The sequence below is a fragment of the Cryptomeria japonica genome, chromosome 10 (assembly GCF_030272615.1).
Source record: "Cryptomeria japonica chromosome 10, Sugi_1.0, whole genome shotgun sequence".
Classification (NCBI taxonomy): domain Eukaryota; kingdom Viridiplantae; phylum Streptophyta; class Pinopsida; order Cupressales; family Cupressaceae; genus Cryptomeria; species Cryptomeria japonica.
In genome coordinates, this window is record NC_081414.1 from 85286301 (window position 1) to 85306252 (window position 19952).

Sequence of the window (19952 nt, forward strand, 5' to 3'; positions counted from 1 at the left end):
TTCCTCTTTCTGAAAAAGCTCACACCTGTTAGGAAACATAAAACCTCTTCAGGCCAAGTTATCAATAGTTAGAATCCTATTATGAATAGCAAGCCAAAAAAACATGTTAACTTTAGGAATAAGAATTCTATTCCACACTTTACCCCATATTGGGTTGCTAATCTAGGTAAATGTGTTTTTATAGGTCGAGGCAACAGTGAAGTTACCCTTAGGATTACTCTTCCAGAGGAACACATCATCAAAATCTTTATTAATAGAAAAGGATAGCAGATCCTACTGAAGCAGTGAAAACCTAGCATAAATAGCATCAAGCCTTACCCATCTATCCTCCTTCCAGTAGTTACAAACCATAGACCCAAACCTTCTTTTACATTCATCAATGAATTGACTACAATCTTGATTAAAGAGAGTTTCATCTTTAATCCAAGGATCCTCCCAGAACCTAATTTTTTCACCTTTGCCAAGGACCCATCCAGCTCCAACTTTGACATTTTTTGTGGATTTGATAATACTATTCCATATGAAAGACCCAATAGGGATATTTAGAGTAGAGGAGAGACTGGAGAGGTTGATCATGAATATATTTATCAAACCAAACCTGGTTCCAATCTTTCTTAATGCCATAAGCCCTCCATATCTATTTAGCAAGAAGAGCTTTATTAAAAGTTTTGAGAGCTTAAATACCTAGACCTCCCTTTCTCTTTGGCTTACACACTTTGTCCCAAGCAACCAAGGAAATCCTTTTTTTTTTCTTCTACCCCTGACCAAAGAAATCTTTTCTGAATCCTCTCTAAAGCTTCAGCAAATTTAGCTAGAATACCAAATACACTGAGAGCATAGATAGGTAGATTCTGAAGAGTAGCTTGAAGGAGCTGCAATTTTCCTGCTTGAGATAACATGGATCCTTTCCGGCCAACCATTTTTTGGTTGAGTTTATCAATTAACAATTTCCAAAATGAATTTGGGGGAACTAATCCCAAAGGGAGACCCAGATAAGTGGAGGGGAGCATTTCCACCTTGCACCCAATGATATTAGAAATTTTTTGTTATCTTATGATAGGAGTATTCATGAAATAGATAGCAGACTTGTCCCAATTGACTTGTTGGCCTATTGCCAATGAATATGAGCTAAGAAAACCTTTAAAGGCAACATCCTCCCCAACAGAGGAATATCCCATTAAAACTGTATCATCAACAAATTGTTGGTGAGTACAAGACACATTAGCAGAGGAAGGTTGAAGACCTTTGATAGTTTTATTCACTTTCATTTTTTGGATTAGTCTGCTCATGCTCTCCGCCAAGATGGTAAATAGGATAGGAGATATGGGATCTCCTTGTTTGAGCCCCCTAGAAGATTTAAAGAATCTAGAAGGAGACCCATTGATGAGAATTCAAAATATTGGGGTAGAGATCAGCTCTCTGGTAATTTTTATTATCTTCTCATCAAATCCAAAGGCCTCCATAATTCTGAAAAGAGATTTCCATTACACTCTGTCATATGCTTTAGCTCGATCCAACTTTATCATAAAGCCTTCTTTATTGGCAGCATTAAGAGAATGAATACTCTCATGCACAAGGATGATAGAATCCAAAATCTACCAACCAGGGACAAATCTGTTTTGCTCCTCTGAGATGATAAAGGGGAGGACAACCAAAAGTCTAGAAGTCATAACTTTAGAAATGATCTTATAAAAGGAATTACATAGACTTATTGGCCCAAATTTTCCCATCAAATTCGCCCCAGCCACCTTAGGAATTAAGACAATAAAAGTACAGTTGATTTCCTTAAGGATTCTTCTTGAACCAAAAAATTCTTTAACAACATTGACCATGTCTTTTCCCACAATATGCCAAAATTCCTAAAAAAAGAACATGGGGAAGCCATCAGGTCCCAGAGCCTTATCCCCCTGAAAGGACTAGACCGCTTTTTTAATTTCCTCAGTAGAAGGGATAGCAAAAAGGGCCTTATTATGGTGGGGTTCAATAATCTTGGGGATGTTGTCAACCAAATCCTGTTGCTTAGAAAAATCAATCTCCTTACTACCTGTGAGGAGCTGAGAGAAGAAACTAATAGCTTCATCCCCAATGTCATCATTCTTAAGAAGAATTTTGTCCTCAGCAATTAATCTGGATATTCTATTCACAGCTTTATGTTTCATAGAAGTCATGTGACAAAATTTAGTATTTCTATCCCCAGCTTCCAGCCAAATAGCCCTAGATCTCTGTCTCCAATATATTTCCTCCCTAGATATAATGTTGTGAAGTTTGAATAAAATATCAGCTTCCTTAGCCTTGGGATACTTTTCATATCCATCTTTCTGTATAGAGTTTTGGATCTGTTCTAATTCCTCCTTCATCTTTTTTTTTTATTCAAAAATATCACCAAAAACCTTCTTATTCCAGATCTTAATGTTATCTTTGACGTTTCTAAGTTTTTTAGAAACTTTGTACATGGTTGTTCCATCCACATCAATATTCCACCAATTGGCAATGGATTTTTCCAAAGAGGGGTGAGAAATCCACATTTTCTCAAACCGGAAAGGGAAACATTGTTTACTCTTAATAGACTCAGCAACAAAAGAAATGGGATAATGATCCGAGCCTATTCTATTGACAACTGACAAGGAGCATCTATGAGAAAGGATCCAGTCATGAGTAATAAGGGATCTGTCAAGCCTTACATGAATGAGGTCTTCTCCATCCCTTCGATTAGACCAGGTGTAAGAAGCCCCAGTGAGATCAGTATCAATAAGAGCATTGACATTGATGAAGTCCATCAAATCAGTTCTGCTATCCAGTTGGGCTTGAGTTCCTCTAAATTTTTCAGTTCCTTGCATAGGAGTATTGAAATCTCCCATCAACAACTAGCTGTCCTGAGAGAAAGAGCATCTTTTCTACTAGATTTTATCCCAAAATTTACTCCTAACAACTTTGGAATTAGGGGCATAGATATTTTTAACCACCCATTCCTTTCCTTCAGTGATGCTTTTAACTTTCACAGACATAATATTACCATCTTCATCAATCATATCTCCTAAAATAGTTTTCTTGTTCCAAAAAATAGTCACCCCACCTAAGGCCCCATTTGAGCTACTACCACAGACTCCTCCATGTTTAAAGAAATTTAAATTCTCAACTTTCTCCTTACTCATTTTGGTTTCCTGCACAAGGATAATATCTGGCTTGTGATCTCTAATGAGATTCCATAATATATCATGTTTATTGAGACCATTTAGGCCTTGAATGTTCTAGGAGATTACCTTCATTTGGAAACCTAGGAGTAGGATTCCTGTATAGATTGCTGCTTTCCATCAACTATGTTTTGTTTACTCTCTTGGTCCCTGTGTCATTTAATGGTTTTATGACCCTGGGGAGATTTGGAAAGACCAATATCTACCTTAGATCTGGTCCTAGTTTTCACCCCATTAGGGCATCCTGCCTTCTTATTTTTCTTTTTTCCATTCCCTATTATTTCTTCCTCATGTTCATCTCTAAGATCAACTTGTATATTATTCCACAATTCTCCTCTTTTCTGGGAAGAAGGGGGCGTGTCAACTCCAACATTCTGAAATAAGGATGTTTAGGTTAACCTTAGGCAATCTGAACTTGTTCTTCCTTCTAGAATTAACTTCAGGTCCTACAAAATCATTTGGGTAATCTTTATCACTTTTCATTACTAAAACTTGAAGGGCCTCATGTTGGGATTTGATTATATCATCAATCTCACCTTCTTCAAGAATCTCTTCAATGGTTACATTCTCTTCCTCCTCAGTTTGTAAGACTTCAAAATTATTGACTAATTTGTCATCCTTTTTATCTTCCTTCAAAAGGGAAACCTTAAGAGGGATAGCGTTTCTATCATCTTCTAATAAGTCTTTTAGATTTCTAGAAATTCCGCTTCCTCCTTCCACTCTACTATCTTCCTTAATATTATTCTTTTCTTTTCATACCTGTTTATGAGGATTATTAACCTTCATAGGTTTTGGGGGGTTACTAGGGCAAGCCTTAGCCCAGGGTCCAACTTTCTTATAGGAGAAGCACACAAAGGGGAGGGACTCAAACTCTATTGTATGTTCCCATAACCCAACTTTGGAATTTATATCAATAGAACTAGGAAGATCCATCTTCTGCGAAATATTGACACAAATTATTGCATAAAACAGTCTCTTTCGAGTTGCAGTCATTGGATCTATTGCAACAAGCTCCCCAAAGGAATTCTCTATACCTGAAAAAACATCCTCAACCCAGAATTCAAGTGGCAAGTCGGGTAACCTTACCTAGGCCAAAGCAGATTCAAAGAAGGAATAATTGAGTTCCATGTTTGGAGACCATTTTCTCAGAGATAGGGAAGATATACCAAACATCCATGGTCCACTGCTTAATGTTGCTTCCAGATCTTCCCCACAACAAAAGGAAAAAACAAAAAAACCCCTTGACAGGGCTGAAACATCAACCTGACCTTTTAGCCTCCATTTTCTCTTAAAAAATGATCTAACATCCTCAATATTAGGTCGTGGTCCAACAAAATTTCCCACTAGAGAGAAAGCCATTAAAGAAATGCTATGATAAATAACCAAATCTAGAACAACAATAGCTAATTTACCCATTTTTCTATCAGAGATGTCTTCCACAGAGGGGAAGGATGATTTTTTGATAGGTTTATTTGCAAAAAGACCGCTCCAGGGTTTGAGAGTCTTCACCTCTGTAGTCTTTTCCGAATCAGCTTTCACGCACTCAGGACCCAATTTTGGAGAATCTTTCATCTTTTTACGATTAGGAGGAGGGTCCTGATGCCGTGGGTCCCCATCTGGTCTTACATCCTCATCATCCAATGCTTGTCCTTGATCTGCAGAGGCAGCAGAACCAGAGGAACCAACATTGTTGTTCCCTCCATTTCCAGAATTCAAATTTCCTTCTACTTGCGTTATTCCCTCCATTTCCAGAGGAACCTATGACAATAGTTAGTACAACAATAGTTAGTACAACCCACATTGGAGAGCGTTGAAGAGGTTTACCAGTATGCCTTAAAGGCTGAAGAGAAATTGAATAAAAGACATGAGTAGAGACAGAGAGGTAGAGGTGGAAGGTTTACCAGAGGAAGATTTCAAGGAGGAAGAGGATATACCAGAGGAAGAGGAACTAGCGTAGATCAGAACAAGGACAAGGAAGTGAGAAAATAAGATAATTCATATCGAAAGGATGATAGAAATTTCTACCAAACGAGAGAATCAGATGGTTACCGGAATGAAAACTCTGGAAGACAAGACAAGAGGACATTCAGAGGAACCTGCTTTAAGTGTGGAGGAGAAGGACACCGTGCATTCAAATGTAAGAAGATAGAGGTTATCAAAAGAGAAATAGTGGTGGAAGAAAACCCTACCAGATCAGACAATAAATCGGAAGATGGAGAACTGTTTATGATGAGGAGATCTTTGTGTCATACCAGAGGAGATGAAGAGCCCTAACAGAGGAAGAATCTATTCAAGAACAAATGTAAGGTATCTGGTAAGTGTTGTAAAGTTGTTATTAATAGTGGTAGTTCATATAATTTTGTTTCAAAAGAGATGGTGAATAAGTTGAAATTGGAGAGATTAAAACACCCTAAACCTTACCTGATAGCATGAATTTAGGATGAACATAAGTTGTTAGTAAGTGAGCAATGTTTGGTGAAATTAAAAATTAGGAATTATCATGATGAAGTTTTGTGTGATATCATTCCTATGGATATTTTTCATCTTTTGTTGGGTAGACCTTGGTAGTTTGATAGACAGGCAATACATAATAGGAGGAAGAATACATACTGATGCAAGTGCTAGGCTAGGTGAGTGCAATTTAGGACAAAACTATCACAATAGGCCACCAAGGAAACCCAAAACACCCTACCAACCAGAATTACACCTTAAAAACACTCTTCAATGAATCATAAACAACATTCTGGACCCTAAGAATAAAATTGACAAGATCTTAGGATCAAAAGTTGAAAACTACTCAAGCCTACTCAAACCGGCTAGACACCAAACTTGGCTTCAAGTTGGAATTTTGACAAAATAGTGAGCAGGGATCAAACCAAATGGTCAATGTGGATGAAAATTCCCATAAAAACATGCTCAATGTGTGGTGACACAACAAACTAATCCATTCAACAAGGTTCCTTTGTAAAACCCCAAAATCCTTATATACTCAAGGGGACTTATCAAAACAACTTTGCAAACTTGCAAATGACCAACAAAAAAAATTAGATATCCAAATACCCTTTATTGAAAAAGGTCTAAATCCAAAAGGAGGTGGTCTAGAAAGCAAAGGAGACCTGCTGCCCTTCACAATTGCAAGTAGGCCTAATTAGGCTTCAGTAGGTGGGTTTTTGAAGGAAGTGTATGAAATGTGATTGATCAAAAAGTTTCACTAATTGAAAAAGTGTTTTCCACACCCCAATTGAACAAATCTAGGATTTTGTGCATTGGTTCAACTCCTATTTTGTTTTATCACCAATTTTGCATTTTGAAACTAGGTTGTTACATGAGGATGCCAACCTAAAAATCAAAGAAAACACCAAAGACACCTGCCAACCTACAAATTTATTCTATAATAATTGATTACATATACAAAAATCTCATTCCACCAATTTTTAGAATTTTTGTATGGTGGCCATGAGAGGAAATGCAAAAATAGGTCAAAACCCTAGGTTTAGGAGGGTTTCAAAACTGTTTTTAGTAAAAATGCAATAACTTTTGAACCAGAGCACTTAGAGAACTAAAATAAAAATAAAAATAAAGGTAAGAGGACCCTCAATTTGAATCCATAATTTATAACCTCCCATTAGTCCAAAAATAATCTGTACAAGAGAAAAAACGTGACTATTTGCAGGAAAATGAGGCTTTTTTATTGATTGCCAAATGAAAATTTACATCAACTCCTTCATCACTCACCTGAAAGGGCTTATGAATTCCTCCCCCATTAGTTACAACCAATTTTTGAACTAATTAGCCAATGGGGAAGGATATTTGCTTACAAACAAAAAGTTGTCAAGTGTTGTGATGACAACATTGACACTTTTTGACAATTTTTGCTCAAAAGCACTTGAAAGTGCAAACTAACTTTCTAAATCCTACCAATGGTCATGACGGACCAATTTATTGCCAAAAACAATAAAATAACTCAAAACTAAATTTTTATGACCCTTTGACCATATTTGACCAAGTGGCTCATAAATTGCCAAACCTGGGACTAGGCCTCACAAATGGATCAAAAACAAGACCAATGACTCCTAGCATGAAATAAACAATCCAAGACCCCTTAGGAGTCATAAAAAGGTGGGATAATCAATTTTTTAAAGGTGGTGCTCCTGCACCATACTTCCCATGATTTTTTGAACTCAAGTTCCCACTTGAGTAAAGTTTATCAAGTCAAGATCCATGATTTTGGATCTGCTCTTCAGTCATCCATGGGACATCAATGGTGGGGAGTCCTTTCCACTTTACCAGGTACTACAAATATGTCTTCTTCCTGGTTTGTTTCAGAATCTTAGAATCCAAAATCTTTTCCAACTCAACCAGCTTGCTTTGAGAAAGGTTGGTGACATAGTCTTCTTGGTCATGAAAGATTTGATCATTAGAAGTACCTGCACCTTCAAAAGGACCTGCAACAATTTCAATACCTGCATCACCTTTATAAGAGTTTAGATCACAAATATTGAAAATAGGAGAAATTTACAAAGTAGGAGGAAGAGAAATCTCATAGGCGTTGTCACCCATTTTGTTCAAAATGGTGCATGGCCCCACTTTCTTCATATACAAGTTGGAATATCTGCCCTTAGGCAATCTTTCCTTCCTAAGATATGCCCAAAATTTGTCTCCAATTCTGAAATGTACTTCCTTTCTCTTTTTATTAGCATGGGCTTTGTACTTTTGAGTAGTATTTTGAAGGGTTTGTTTCACCTCTTCCTGCACTTTTTCTATCAAATCTACAAGTTCCTCTCCTTGTGCACTAATTTTGAAATCAGATGGTAGGTCTACCAAGTCTAAGGGACCCTGAGGATGCATGCCAAACACTATTTGAAAAGGAGTCTTCCCTGTTGACCGGTTTAGAGAGTCATTGAATGCAAACTCTGCTTGAGGGAGTACCATCTCCCAATTCTGATTGTATTGCTTTGTTAGGCATCTAAGTATATTACCTAATGAACTATTCACCACTTTTGATTGGCCATCAGTTTGTGGGTGATATACAAAACTATAGGTCAGATTTATGCCCAATTTCTTGAACAAAGTTCTCCAAAAATGGCCTTGAAACTTCACATCTCTATCTGAGACAATTGTTTTTGGTAACCCATGAATTCTGACCACTTTTTTGAAGAAGAGATGGGCAATATGTGAACCATCATTTGTGCTTTTACAAGATACAAAATGTGCCATCTTGCTCAACCTGTCCACAATGACAAAAACACTATCATACCCTTGCTTACTCCTAGGCAATCCCATTACAAAATCCATTAAGATTGATTCCCAAGGTCTAGAATGTATTGGTAAGGGTTGATACAATCCTTGATTGGTTGACACACCTTTTTCTTGCTAACATATTATACAAGTTTGAACAAACTTTTTGACATCATTTGCCATTTTAGGCCAAAAATAACTCCTTTTGACTAGATATAGAGTTTTATCAATACCAAAGTGACCACTCATGCCACCACAATGTTTTTCCTTGATAATATTAGACCTCATTAAGCATTTAGGAATACAAAGTTGAGATCCTTTAAATAATAAACCATCTTGAATGAGGAAATCTAAAAAATCAGTGTGATATTTACCCACAAGTTTAGAGCAAACCTCAAAAGCTTCACCAAAATCTGAATCACCTGCATAGAGAGTCTTCAAGGCATCAATACCAATGCTTTGAAGTTAGATTTCTTGAACCAAACCCACTCTTCTGCTTAATGCATCAGCCACTTTGTTGGCTTGACCCTTTTTGTGCTTGATAGTGAAAGTATAGGCTTGAAGTTTCTCCATCCATTTGATGTGTTTAACACTTAGTTTCTCTTGTGAGTTCAGGTAGCTAAGAGCATGATTGTCTGTGAAAACCACAAACTCCTTTGGTATAAGGTAGTGTCTCCATTTTTTCAATGCTTGAACCATTGCATAGAGTTCAAGGTCATAAGTAGAATACTTCTTCTTAGCCTCATTGAGTTTTTCTAAAAAGAAAGCAATAGGTCTATTTTCTTGGCTTAGGACAGCCCCTATAGCCAAGTTGCTAGCATCTGTTTCAACTGTAAACACTTTGCCAAAATCAGGCAAGGTTAGAATGGGATATTGTGCCACCCTGTTTTTCAAATATTGAAAAGCCTCATTGCCTACATTAGTCCATACAAACTTAGTTTTTCTACCACCTTTAATTGTATCCAACAATGGAGCACAAATATGACTGAAGTTTTTAATAAACTTCCTATAAAAGGTGGCTAATCCATGAAAACTTCTCACATCACCTGGATTCTTTGGTTGAGGCCAACTTACAATGGCTTCCACCTTTCTTGGATCCATCTTTGGTGTGCCTTGAGAGATGACAAAGCCCAAAAATGTGAGCTCCTTCTGCATGAAGATACACTTCTCTAGATTGATGATTAGTTTGTGCTCATGAAGCTTCCTTATAACCTGCTCCAAATGGTTAATATGCTCTTCTAAAGTGCTGCTAAAAATCAGAATATCATCAAGATATATAACCACAAACTTACCATTGAAATCTTTGAAGATTTCATTCATCAACCTCGTGAATGTGCTTGGAGCATTGCTCAAACCAAAAGGCATGACAAGCCATTCATACAAACTATCTGTTGTCTTGAATGCAATCTTCCATTCATCTCCTGGTCTGATCCTTATTTGGTGATAACCAGATTTGAGATCAATTTTAGAGAAGTAGCAAGCATTGCCAAGTTGATCCATTAGTTCCTCCATCCTTGGAATTGGGAACCTATATCTTATAGTGATCTTGTTTATAGCCTTGCAATCAGTGCATAACCTCCATTTCCCATCTTTCTTGGGTGCTAATACTACTGGTACAGCACAAGGGTTAAGAATCTTTTGAATGAGTCCCTTGTTCAACATCTCATGAACTTGTCTTGAGATCTCAGCATTCTAATTGGGTGTCATCTTGTATGGTGCCTTGTTGGGAAATGATGCACCAGGAATCAAATCAATTTGATGGCATACATCTCTCAAGGGTGGGAGGGTAGAGGGCAACTCACTTGTGTTGACTTCCTTGTACTTGTCAAGCAAACCTTTTACAACATCGGGAATAGGTGCTATAGGATCAAATTCATCTTTGTCCTTGGGTTTCACAACCAAAACAAAACTCTCTTCTTCAGACTCTTTCAATGTTTTTACCATCTCTTTCTCACCAATTACTATGACTATGGGCTCTTTCTCTGCCTTAGTGTCAGGCAATGGTTTCATGGTATAGGTGACTCCATCTTTTACAATGGTGTAGGTGTTCTTTCTACAACTATAGGTGGCATCCATGTCATATTTCCATGGCCTCCCTAGTAGAAGATGGCAAGCAACCATCTCTACAATATCACATAGAACTTTGTCCTTAAAATCACCTAAAGAGAACTCAATCATGGTTTGATCAGTCACAAGGGTTTGCTGCCCCTTATTAAGCCAAGAAACATGATAAGGAAAAGGATTAGTAGATTTAGTTAGTCCAAGTTTATCTACCATTTCTCTAGAAACCAAATTTTTAGTTGAACCGGAATCTATGAGTAGGTTACACACTTTACCTTGGCACCTTATCCTTGTCCTGAAGAGATTCTTCCTTTGGGGGTTCTTGGGTGTGGGGAACTTGTAGGAAGGTCTACCTCATCATTAGGACCGTACCTTCTTCAGCATCAAGTTCATGTCTCTCCTCTTGGACCACTTGAGTTCTTTCACCTTGGTTGTTGTTGTTGTTTCCTCTTTCAGGGCACCTTCCAGCATGGTGTCCTAACTGATTACAATTGAAGCATTTGAGGGGTTCATTTGATCTCCCTCTTCCTCTACCAAAAGGTCTTCTCCCTCTAGAGTTTCCTCTACCACCATAGCCACCTTGTTCTTTGTTTCCTTGGGGCTGCTCCCAAGATTTGTTGTCATTACTTGACTGCCCTTTACTCCAAAAATTTCTCTTGCCTTTGGAGTTCTTGTTGAAATTGTTTCCTTTACCCTTGTTGCCTTGGTCTTGCCTCCTCTTCAACTTATCTTCCACTTTAAGTGCCAATTGGTAGCACTATTGTACTGTGGTGGGGGTACATAAATTCAACTCATCTTGGATATTCATTTTCAAGCCATTCAAGTACCTGGCTAACCTTTCACTTTCCCTTTCCACGGTCTTGGACTTCAAACACAACTTTTGGAACTCCTCGGTGTATGTGCTGATGTCCATGTCCTTTTGCCTGAGATTTTGCCTCCTTCTATGAAGTTGAACTTCATAATCTGCAGGGATATAGGCCTCATGTATCTTGGCCTTCATGGTTTTCCAAGAGGTAATCAAACTCTTTTCCTCTTTCACCCTTTCTCCTTGAAGAAAGTTCCACCGTGTCAAAACTCCACCTTTCATCTTGGACTTCTCTATCTTGACCCTCTAACTTTCATGGATCTCTTCACAATCAAAGAAACAATCTAGGGCATCAACCCATTCAATGACCACATCAGGGTCCATCTTGCCATTGAAGGAAGGCAAGTCAAGCTTACTATTAGTGGTTATCCTTGCCACTGTCTTGAGGGAATTAACAAGGTACCTTTGGTTTGTAGGTACATCATCAACATCATCCTGCCACAAGGGTTCTTCCTCTTCTTCACCCCCCTCTCCAAGGTCTTCTCCTTGTCTCCTCTCATTAAGCTTCTGGTTAAGACTGTTTACTTGATTCATTAGGGATTGCACCCTCTTTGCCAATTCCAAATTTGTCATGTGGTGTGGGAGCCTTTCATTGTTATTATCTCCATCTACATTATTCTCTGACATCTTTCACTCCTTAGGTTCAAAACCTAAGCTTTGATACCACTTGATGCAAGTGCTAGGCTAGGTGAGTGCAATTTAGGACAAAACTGTGACAATAGGCCACCAAGGAAACCCAAAACACCCTACCAACCAAACTTACACCTTAAAAACACTCTTCAATTAATCATAAACAACATTCTGGACCCTAAGAATAAAATTGACAAGATCTTAGGATCAAAAGTTGAAAACTACCCAAGCCTACTCAAACCGGTTGGACACCAAACTTGGCTTCAAGTTGGAATTTTGACAAAACAGTGAGCAGGGATCAAACCAAATGGTCAAGGTGGATGAAAATGCCCATAAAAACATGCTCAAGGTGTGCTGACACAACAAACTGATCCATTCAACAAGGTTCCTTTGTAAAACCCCAAAATCTTTATATACTCAAGAGGACTTATTAAAACAACTTTGTAAACTTACAAATGACCAACAAAACAAAATGGATATCCAAATACCCTTTATTGAAAAAGGTCTAAATCTGAAAGGAGGTGGTCTAGAAAGCAAAGGAGACCTACTACCCTTCACAATTGCAAGTGGGCCTAATTAGGCTTAAGTAGTTGGGTTTGTGAAGGAAGTGTATGAAATGTGATTGATAAGAAAGTTTCACCAATTGAAAAAGTTCTTTCCACACCCCAATTTACCAAATCCAGAATTTTGTGCATTGGTTCAACCCCTATTTTGTTTTATCACCAATTTTGCATTTTGAAACTAGGTTGTCACATGAGGATGCCAACCTAAAAATCAAAGCAAAGGCCAAAGACACCTTCCAACCTGAAAATTTATTCTAGAATTTTTGAGTACATATACAACCTATAATTTCACCAAGTCTTAGAATTTTTGTATGGTGGCCATGAGAGGAAATGCAAAAACAGGTCAAAACACTAGGTTTATGAGGGTTTCAAAACTGTTTTTAGTAAAAATGCAATAACTTTCGAACCAAAGAACTTAGAGACCTCAACTCAAAATAAAAATAAAGTTAAGAGGCCCCTCAATCTGAATCCATAAGTTAGAACCTCCCAGTAGTCCGAAAATAATCTGTACAAGAGCAAAAATGTGACTATTTGCAGGAAAACAAGGTTTTTTTATTGATTGCCAAATGAAAATTTACATCAACTCCTTCATCACCCACCTGAAAGGGCTTATGAAGTCCTCCCCCATTAGTTACAACCAATTTTTGAACTAATTAGCCAATGGGGAAGGATATTTTCTTATAAACAAAAAGTTGTCAAGTGTTGTGATGACAACATTGACACTTTTTGACAATTTTTGCTCAAAAGCACTTGAAAGTGAAAACTAACTTTCTAAATCCTACCAATGGTCATGAAGGACCAATTTATTGCCAAAAACAATAAAATAACTCAAAACTAAAGTTTTATGACCCTTTGACCATGGTTGACCAAGTGGCTCATAAATTGCCAAACCTGGGACTAGGCCTCACAAATGGATCACAAACAAGACCAATGACTCCTAGCATGAAATAAACAATCCAAGACCCCTTAGGAGTCATAACAAGGTGGGATAATCAATTTTTTAAATGTGGTGCTCTTGCACCACATACACTATTGTGGCCAATGGGATGAAGAAAACCTTGTCACCTTTGGAAGAACCTTTGAAGAATGAAGTTTGTACGAATGCTAGAATCTATTTAGTAGATGGAAGGAAATTCATGGATGGACTGAGACATGAGAATGTGTGTTTTTCCTTAATTCCTAAGAAGAATGAGAGACTGGAACTAGAAGGAGAACACTCGGAAGAGATAAGAGATTTGCTGATAGGATATGAGGACATCATTTCAAATAATGTACCTGATGGATTGCCACCTATAAGAAGTATTAGTCATTGCATGGACTTGGTTCCCAGGGCTAGTTTGCCTAACAAAGTTGCACACCAATTGAAACTGGTAGAGAATGAAGAACTGAATAGACAAGTGCAGGAGTTGTTGAAGAAAGGTTTGATTGGGGAGAGTCTGAGCCATTGTGCAGTACCAATAATATTAGCACCTAAGAAAAATGGAGAGTGGAGAATGTGTACCAATTCGAGAGTAATAAACAAGATCGCAGTGAAATTTCAGTTTCCTTTGCCTAGGATGGATGACATAATGGATTGTTTGAGTGGAGAAAAATAATTTACAAAGATAGATTTGGAGAGTCAATATCATCAGATCAATATCAAAGAAGGTGATGAGTGGAAGACAACATTTAAGACAAATGAAGGACTATATGAATGGTTGGTGATGCCTTTTGGATTGACTAATGCACGAAGTGCTTTCATGAGGCTAAAGAATGAGGTATTGAATAAATTCTTGGGTAAGTTTATTATTGTGTATTTGGATGACATTATGATTTTTAGTAAAACAAAAGAGGAGCATTTGTTGTAATTAAGACAAGTTTTGCAGAGGTTGAGAGAAGAAAAGTTGTTGATCAATATCAAGAAGTGTACTTTCATGAAGGATGAGTTAGTCTATTCAAGATTTGTGATATCTAAAGATGGTTTGAAGATGGACCCTAAGAAAGTAAAATTCATTGTTGAATGGCCTACACCGAAAAGCATTGGGGAGGTAAGATCATTTCATGGATTGGCTATTTTTTACCAGAAGTTTATCTAAAATTTAAGTTTAGTTTGTAACCCTATGACTAAGACCATGAGAGGAGATCAGAAGGAATTCAACTAGTGGACCACTGGAGCAAACAAAAGTTTTGAATTGTTGAAGAAGAAAGTGACTGAGCAGCATGTATTATCTTTATCGGATTTCAATAAAGTATTTCAAGTGGATTGTGATGCAAGTGGAACAATAATAGGAGTAGTCTTGAGTCAAGAAGGAAGAGCAATAGCCTATTTCAGTGAGAAATTGAATGATGCCTGGAAGAGATATTCAATATATGATCAAGAATTTTATGCCATAGTTCAAGCCTTGAAGAAATGGAGACACTACTTGTTGCCTAAGGAGTTTGTGTTGTATACAAATCATCAAGCTTTGTGGTATTTGAATAGTCAAAGTAAGTTGAATCAAAGACATATGAGATGGGTAGAATTCTTGCAGAGTTACACCTTTGTGTTGAAGAATAGAAGTGGAAAATCTAACAAAGTTGTTGATACATTAAGTAGGAGAAGGAATTTGATGACAGAGATGAGAGTGACAGTATTAGGTTTTAAATATTTGAAGACCTTATATGATGGAGACCTAGATTTTGTAGAACCTTGGAAAGCATGTAGAAAACCAGTTATGGTAGATAAAAGCAAATGGCTGGATTACTTCATTCAGGATGGAATTTTATTTAGGGGAGTTTAGTTGTGCATACCTAAGAGTTCCATGAGAGAGAACCTCATAAAGGAGAAATATAGTGGAGGACTAGCTGGACATTTTGGCATTGATAAAATAGTTTCATTGGTAAGTGAGCAGTACTTTTGGCCCCAAATCCATAAGGATGTTAAGAGTATGTGCAGATTTGTAGAGTTTGTCAACTTGCAAAAGGTAGTAGTCAGAATGTGGGATTGTATAAACCTTTGACAATACCGGTAAGACCTTGGGAGGATATAAACATGGATTTTGTACTTGGATTGCCTAAGATACTGAGAGGGAATGATTCTATATTTATGGTAGTGGATAGATTTTTGAAGATGGCTCAGTTAATACCTTGTAAGAAGACACCAAATGCATTACATGTAGCAGACCTATTTTTCAAGGAAGTAGTGAGATTGCATGGATTACCTAAGAGCATAATTTCAGAAAGAGACACTAAGTTAGATGGCTATTTTTGGAGAACACTTTGGAAGAAGATGAAGACAGATTTGAAGTTCAGTTCTACTTTTCATCCACAAACTGATGGAAAGACAAAGGTTGTTAATCAAAGTTTGGGAAATTTGTTTAGATGTTTAGTGGGAGATAAAACCGAAAGTTGGGATTTGATCCTTGCACAAGAAGAGTTTGCCTACAACAATTTAGTGAATAGAAGTACCAAAAAAAACCTTTTGAGATTGTTATCGGAGTTCACCCTAAAGAAATATCAGAATTAAGAGACATTAGCAGTGAAGACCGAAAGAGTTCAGAAACAAAAGATTTTGCAGATCATATGGCAGCATTGCATATTCGGGTTGAATGACATTTGGAAGACATGAACAACAAATATAAGGAGAAGGCAGATGAGAAAAGGAGACATAAGGAATTTGAAGTTGGCGATGAAGTGATGGTATATCTGAGAAAAGAGAGATTCCTAGTTGGAACTTATAATAAGTTGCAGATAAAGAAGTTTGGACCCTATAAGATTTTGAGGAAGTTTAGTTCTAGAAATGCATATGAAGTGGAGCTACCGGATAGTCTAAGTATTTCACCTATATTCAACATTATAGATCTGTATGAGTACCATGAACCAGAATTTAGTAAGGACAGTGTTGCAGACTTGGAGGAACAATTATCCCAGAAGGAACGAGATCAAATTGAAGAGATTTTGGACAATAGGATTGGGCGTAGTACCCGAAGCAGTGAGTATAAGGAATATCTTGTGAAGTGGAAGGACAAACCAGTTGAAGATTCATCTTGGATTTCTTAGGCAGAGGTAAACCATCTTGGTTTTTCTCTGAACCCAACAAAGTGAGAGGCTCACTTTTTCAATAACCCCAGATGTCTGATGTAGGAGCATCCTCGGTTCACAACAATCTTGCATCAACCAAAAACATTTTCCTTTATGTTTTTCTTTTTGTTTGCAATTTCAGTTTTCCTTTCTATGTGTCCCAGTTTTGGCTCACTGGATCCTATGGAGTTGGATTCTACTTGAAGACTTGATCATCTTTCTTGCTCTTAGATCGCATCACATTTGGATCACTTTTTGGCAAGATATCGCTACCAATTTCCATGATAGTTTCTTGTTACTAGTTGCCTGAGACCTATTTTGGTGATCTATCGGAACCCATTTCGAAACTTGCGGAGCCTTGGGCATTGATTTCGATGTTCCTTGGTGTGTGGTCAACCTTCTACAGTTCATCCTTTGGATTTTTTGGAGGAATCTCTTGGCGGAGTCAGACCTTTGTTATTTTCATGTTAGGTCTAGTTCTTCGGGTTTTGATCCCTTTTGGGTCGACTAGATCCTTTGGATCAATATATATATTTGTAATTATGCTTTAGAATGTAATCAATTAGAATCAATAAAAGGATCAAATAGATTGACTATACATAGAAGATAGATCTTTCGCTTCAAGGTCTCGGTTGTGACCTATTCTACCAGGCCTGTCTGCTGGTATGTTGTGATGGGATGGTGCTTGGGATAGACTAGCCTAGTCTATGCTCTTGGATCACCTAGTGTTCTCCTCACACCCTAGGGTCTCTAGGACTTCCTTTTCTTGAGGAATCCCCTGACCTTGCCCAATCCCCTCACCAATGAGTTGCAATGCTGCTCCTAAGGTCTCACCTACTCATGAGACTCAAAACCCCTTACTATGGCTAATAAGTGCTAGGCTTGTTCCACACCTTCCAAGGTCTCAGAAAGGTTAAATCGAGTCAACTTCATGGTTTTTCCACCCACTCATGTGCCCCCAAGAGGTTTCAAGATTCCAACCCCTTACCGATTTCACTATTTTGTGTTTTTGCGTTCAAATAGGGCTACAAGAATTAGGACCAATTAGGCCTCCTACCCGGTCCTTTAGGGCTCCCTCTCACAACTGATGCACAAACAATCCAAACTCCAAAAATGGACTACCATTAATTTGGCAAGGACTCAAGGATTTTCAAGGTTTTAGGCCTCTAAGTGTCTGTACACTGTCCTAGGTGGATTTTAAGGTTTTCGAAGGTTTTTATGAGGGTTTCTAGGGTCTGCCTGGGTCACAGTGAGTGTTTTGAGCTTTAGCCACATTGTTTGGATTGGTGGAGGCTCCTCCTTCACACCAATGATGCTTCACCCACTCCTCTACACCTCCTCCAAAGGGTGCACTCTCCTCTGACCAACCTTGCTCTTCAAGACCTCTGCAACTTGACCTCTCCTAGCTGGGCGCTGTCCAGTCTCGCCTAGGAGTGGATCTTTGTTTGGCCTCCTTTCATTTCCAAGGGCCCTTCTTGCATGGGAATATATTAAAGGTTCTTCACTTCCATTCCCCATGGTTTCATGGTGATTCCACAATGGGGAATGGAGTTATGACTTGCCCAAACCAGTCTAAAACTGGACAGAGAAAAGATAGTTTACAAACTATTTACAAACACACTCAACCTGCAAATAAAAACCTAATCTAATTTCTCACAATGAATATATTTACACCATAGAATACACTCTACACAATATTACATGCAAATCAATCCATTAACTTCCTCAGAAGCTTCATTCAAACTGACTGGTAACCAACAAACAGTCACAATCAAGCTTTTCTTGCTTGGGCCGTACAATCTTTGACATCCAAGCCATTAACTTAGGGTTTGCAAATACTTATACCACCTTTGCCTTGATATTTGTGCCCATATTAGGGTTTTCCATGCCAAACTAAGGATTTAGACCTCTTGGTGGAAAAGTTGCTTGACAACTTTTAAAAGTTGTCATGCAACTTTTGAGCAACTTTCTCAATGTTGCTTTTCATGAATCCTAAACCCACATTGGGCCAACCTAAGGACACCACCATGTTATGAAGGACCCCTAAACACCACAAAGACACACATGCCCTCCATTTTCAATAAAATCTCATTCTTGACTTATGACCCCTAAGATCTCCTCTAGGACCGTAACTAGGACCTATGAGCACTTGGCTCATTATTTTATATACAATGGCTTCATAAGAAGCATAATACCAACAAAACAAGAAGGAGGGAGAGCTTCGAAGGGTGATCCTACACCATACTCCCCCTCTTCACACAACTAAGAAAAGGAAGAAGAGATGAGAGCCGGGTCTATTCCAAGTGTCTTGAACCTGCTCTCCTCCACCCAAGTAGCTTCAGATACTGGTTGATCTGCCCATTTCACTAAGTGCTCCATGTAGACTTGGTGTCTGGTAGACTTCTTCACTCTTGACTCCAAAATCTCCTTGGCTATAGGCTTCTTCACTTGAGGTAAGGTATTCACATCCAAGTCTTGTAGTACCTTGGCTTGGTTCTTAGTCTGCCCTGCTATCTCTCCCTTGTACATGATCAGATCAGCTACATTAAATATTGGTGATATAGCTAAATCTGAAGGTAAATCACTTCATAGGCATTCTCACCATATTTTTCCAGAATTTTACAAGGTCCTACCCTTTTCATTTGCAGTTTGGTAGGCTTACCACTTTGCATCCTAGCTTTGCTCAAATGGACCATCACATAGTCACCCACCTTGAACTGAACTTCTCTCCTTTTCTCATCCATTTTGGCCTTTAGTTTTTGAGTGAATTCAAGGATGGCCTTCTCAACCTTCTCTTGGACTTCCTTGATGGTTTGAGTGAACTCCTCTACTTGCCCACTCTTCATCTCCAAAGTACTAAGGTCTCTCAACTCACATACTCCCCTTGGATGTCTGCCATACACAACCTCAAAAGGACTTCTTCCAGTAGTCCTATTCACACTGTCATTATATTCATAATCTTCTTGAGGAATGATTAGGTCCCATGTCTAACCATACTCCTTAGTTAAACACCTCAACAAATTGCCTAACACCCTATTGATGATTTCAGTTTGACCATCTGTTTGTGGATGGTAAGTTGAGCTAAATGACAAGTTAGTTCCTTAACAATCTCTTTGAAGAAGAGATGTGCAACATAGCTAGCATCATGTGTAGTCTTACATGGAATGAAATGACTCATCTTGGAAAATCTATCTACTACCACATAGATGTTGTCCATACCTATTTTAGTCTTGGGAAGCCCTACTATAAAGTCCATGCTTATACATTCCCAAGGCCTATTTGGGACCGGTAATGGTTGATAGAGTCCAACATTGCTTGATCCTCCTTTTTCTCTTTGACATACACCACATTGCTCTACATATCTTT

The 19952-nt window shown here is 38.1% G+C and overlaps 1 protein-coding gene across 1 annotated transcript; it reads right to left on the bottom strand.

Moving 5' to 3' along the window:
- Positions 1-10121: 10121 nt before the first annotated feature.
- LOC131858780 (uncharacterized) lies at positions 10122-10706 on the bottom strand. Its single transcript, XM_059212229.1, has one exon. The coding sequence runs from the start codon at positions 10704-10706 to the stop codon at positions 10122-10124; it is 585 nt and encodes a 194-aa protein (XP_059068212.1).
- Between the last annotated feature and the right edge of the window lie 9246 nt (positions 10707-19952).

Excerpts from the sequence above, each read along its gene's own strand:
- LOC131858780 (XM_059212229.1), bottom strand. The coding sequence starts at position 10,706 with ATGGTAGATAAACTTGGACTAACTAAATCTACTAATCCTTTTCCTTAT.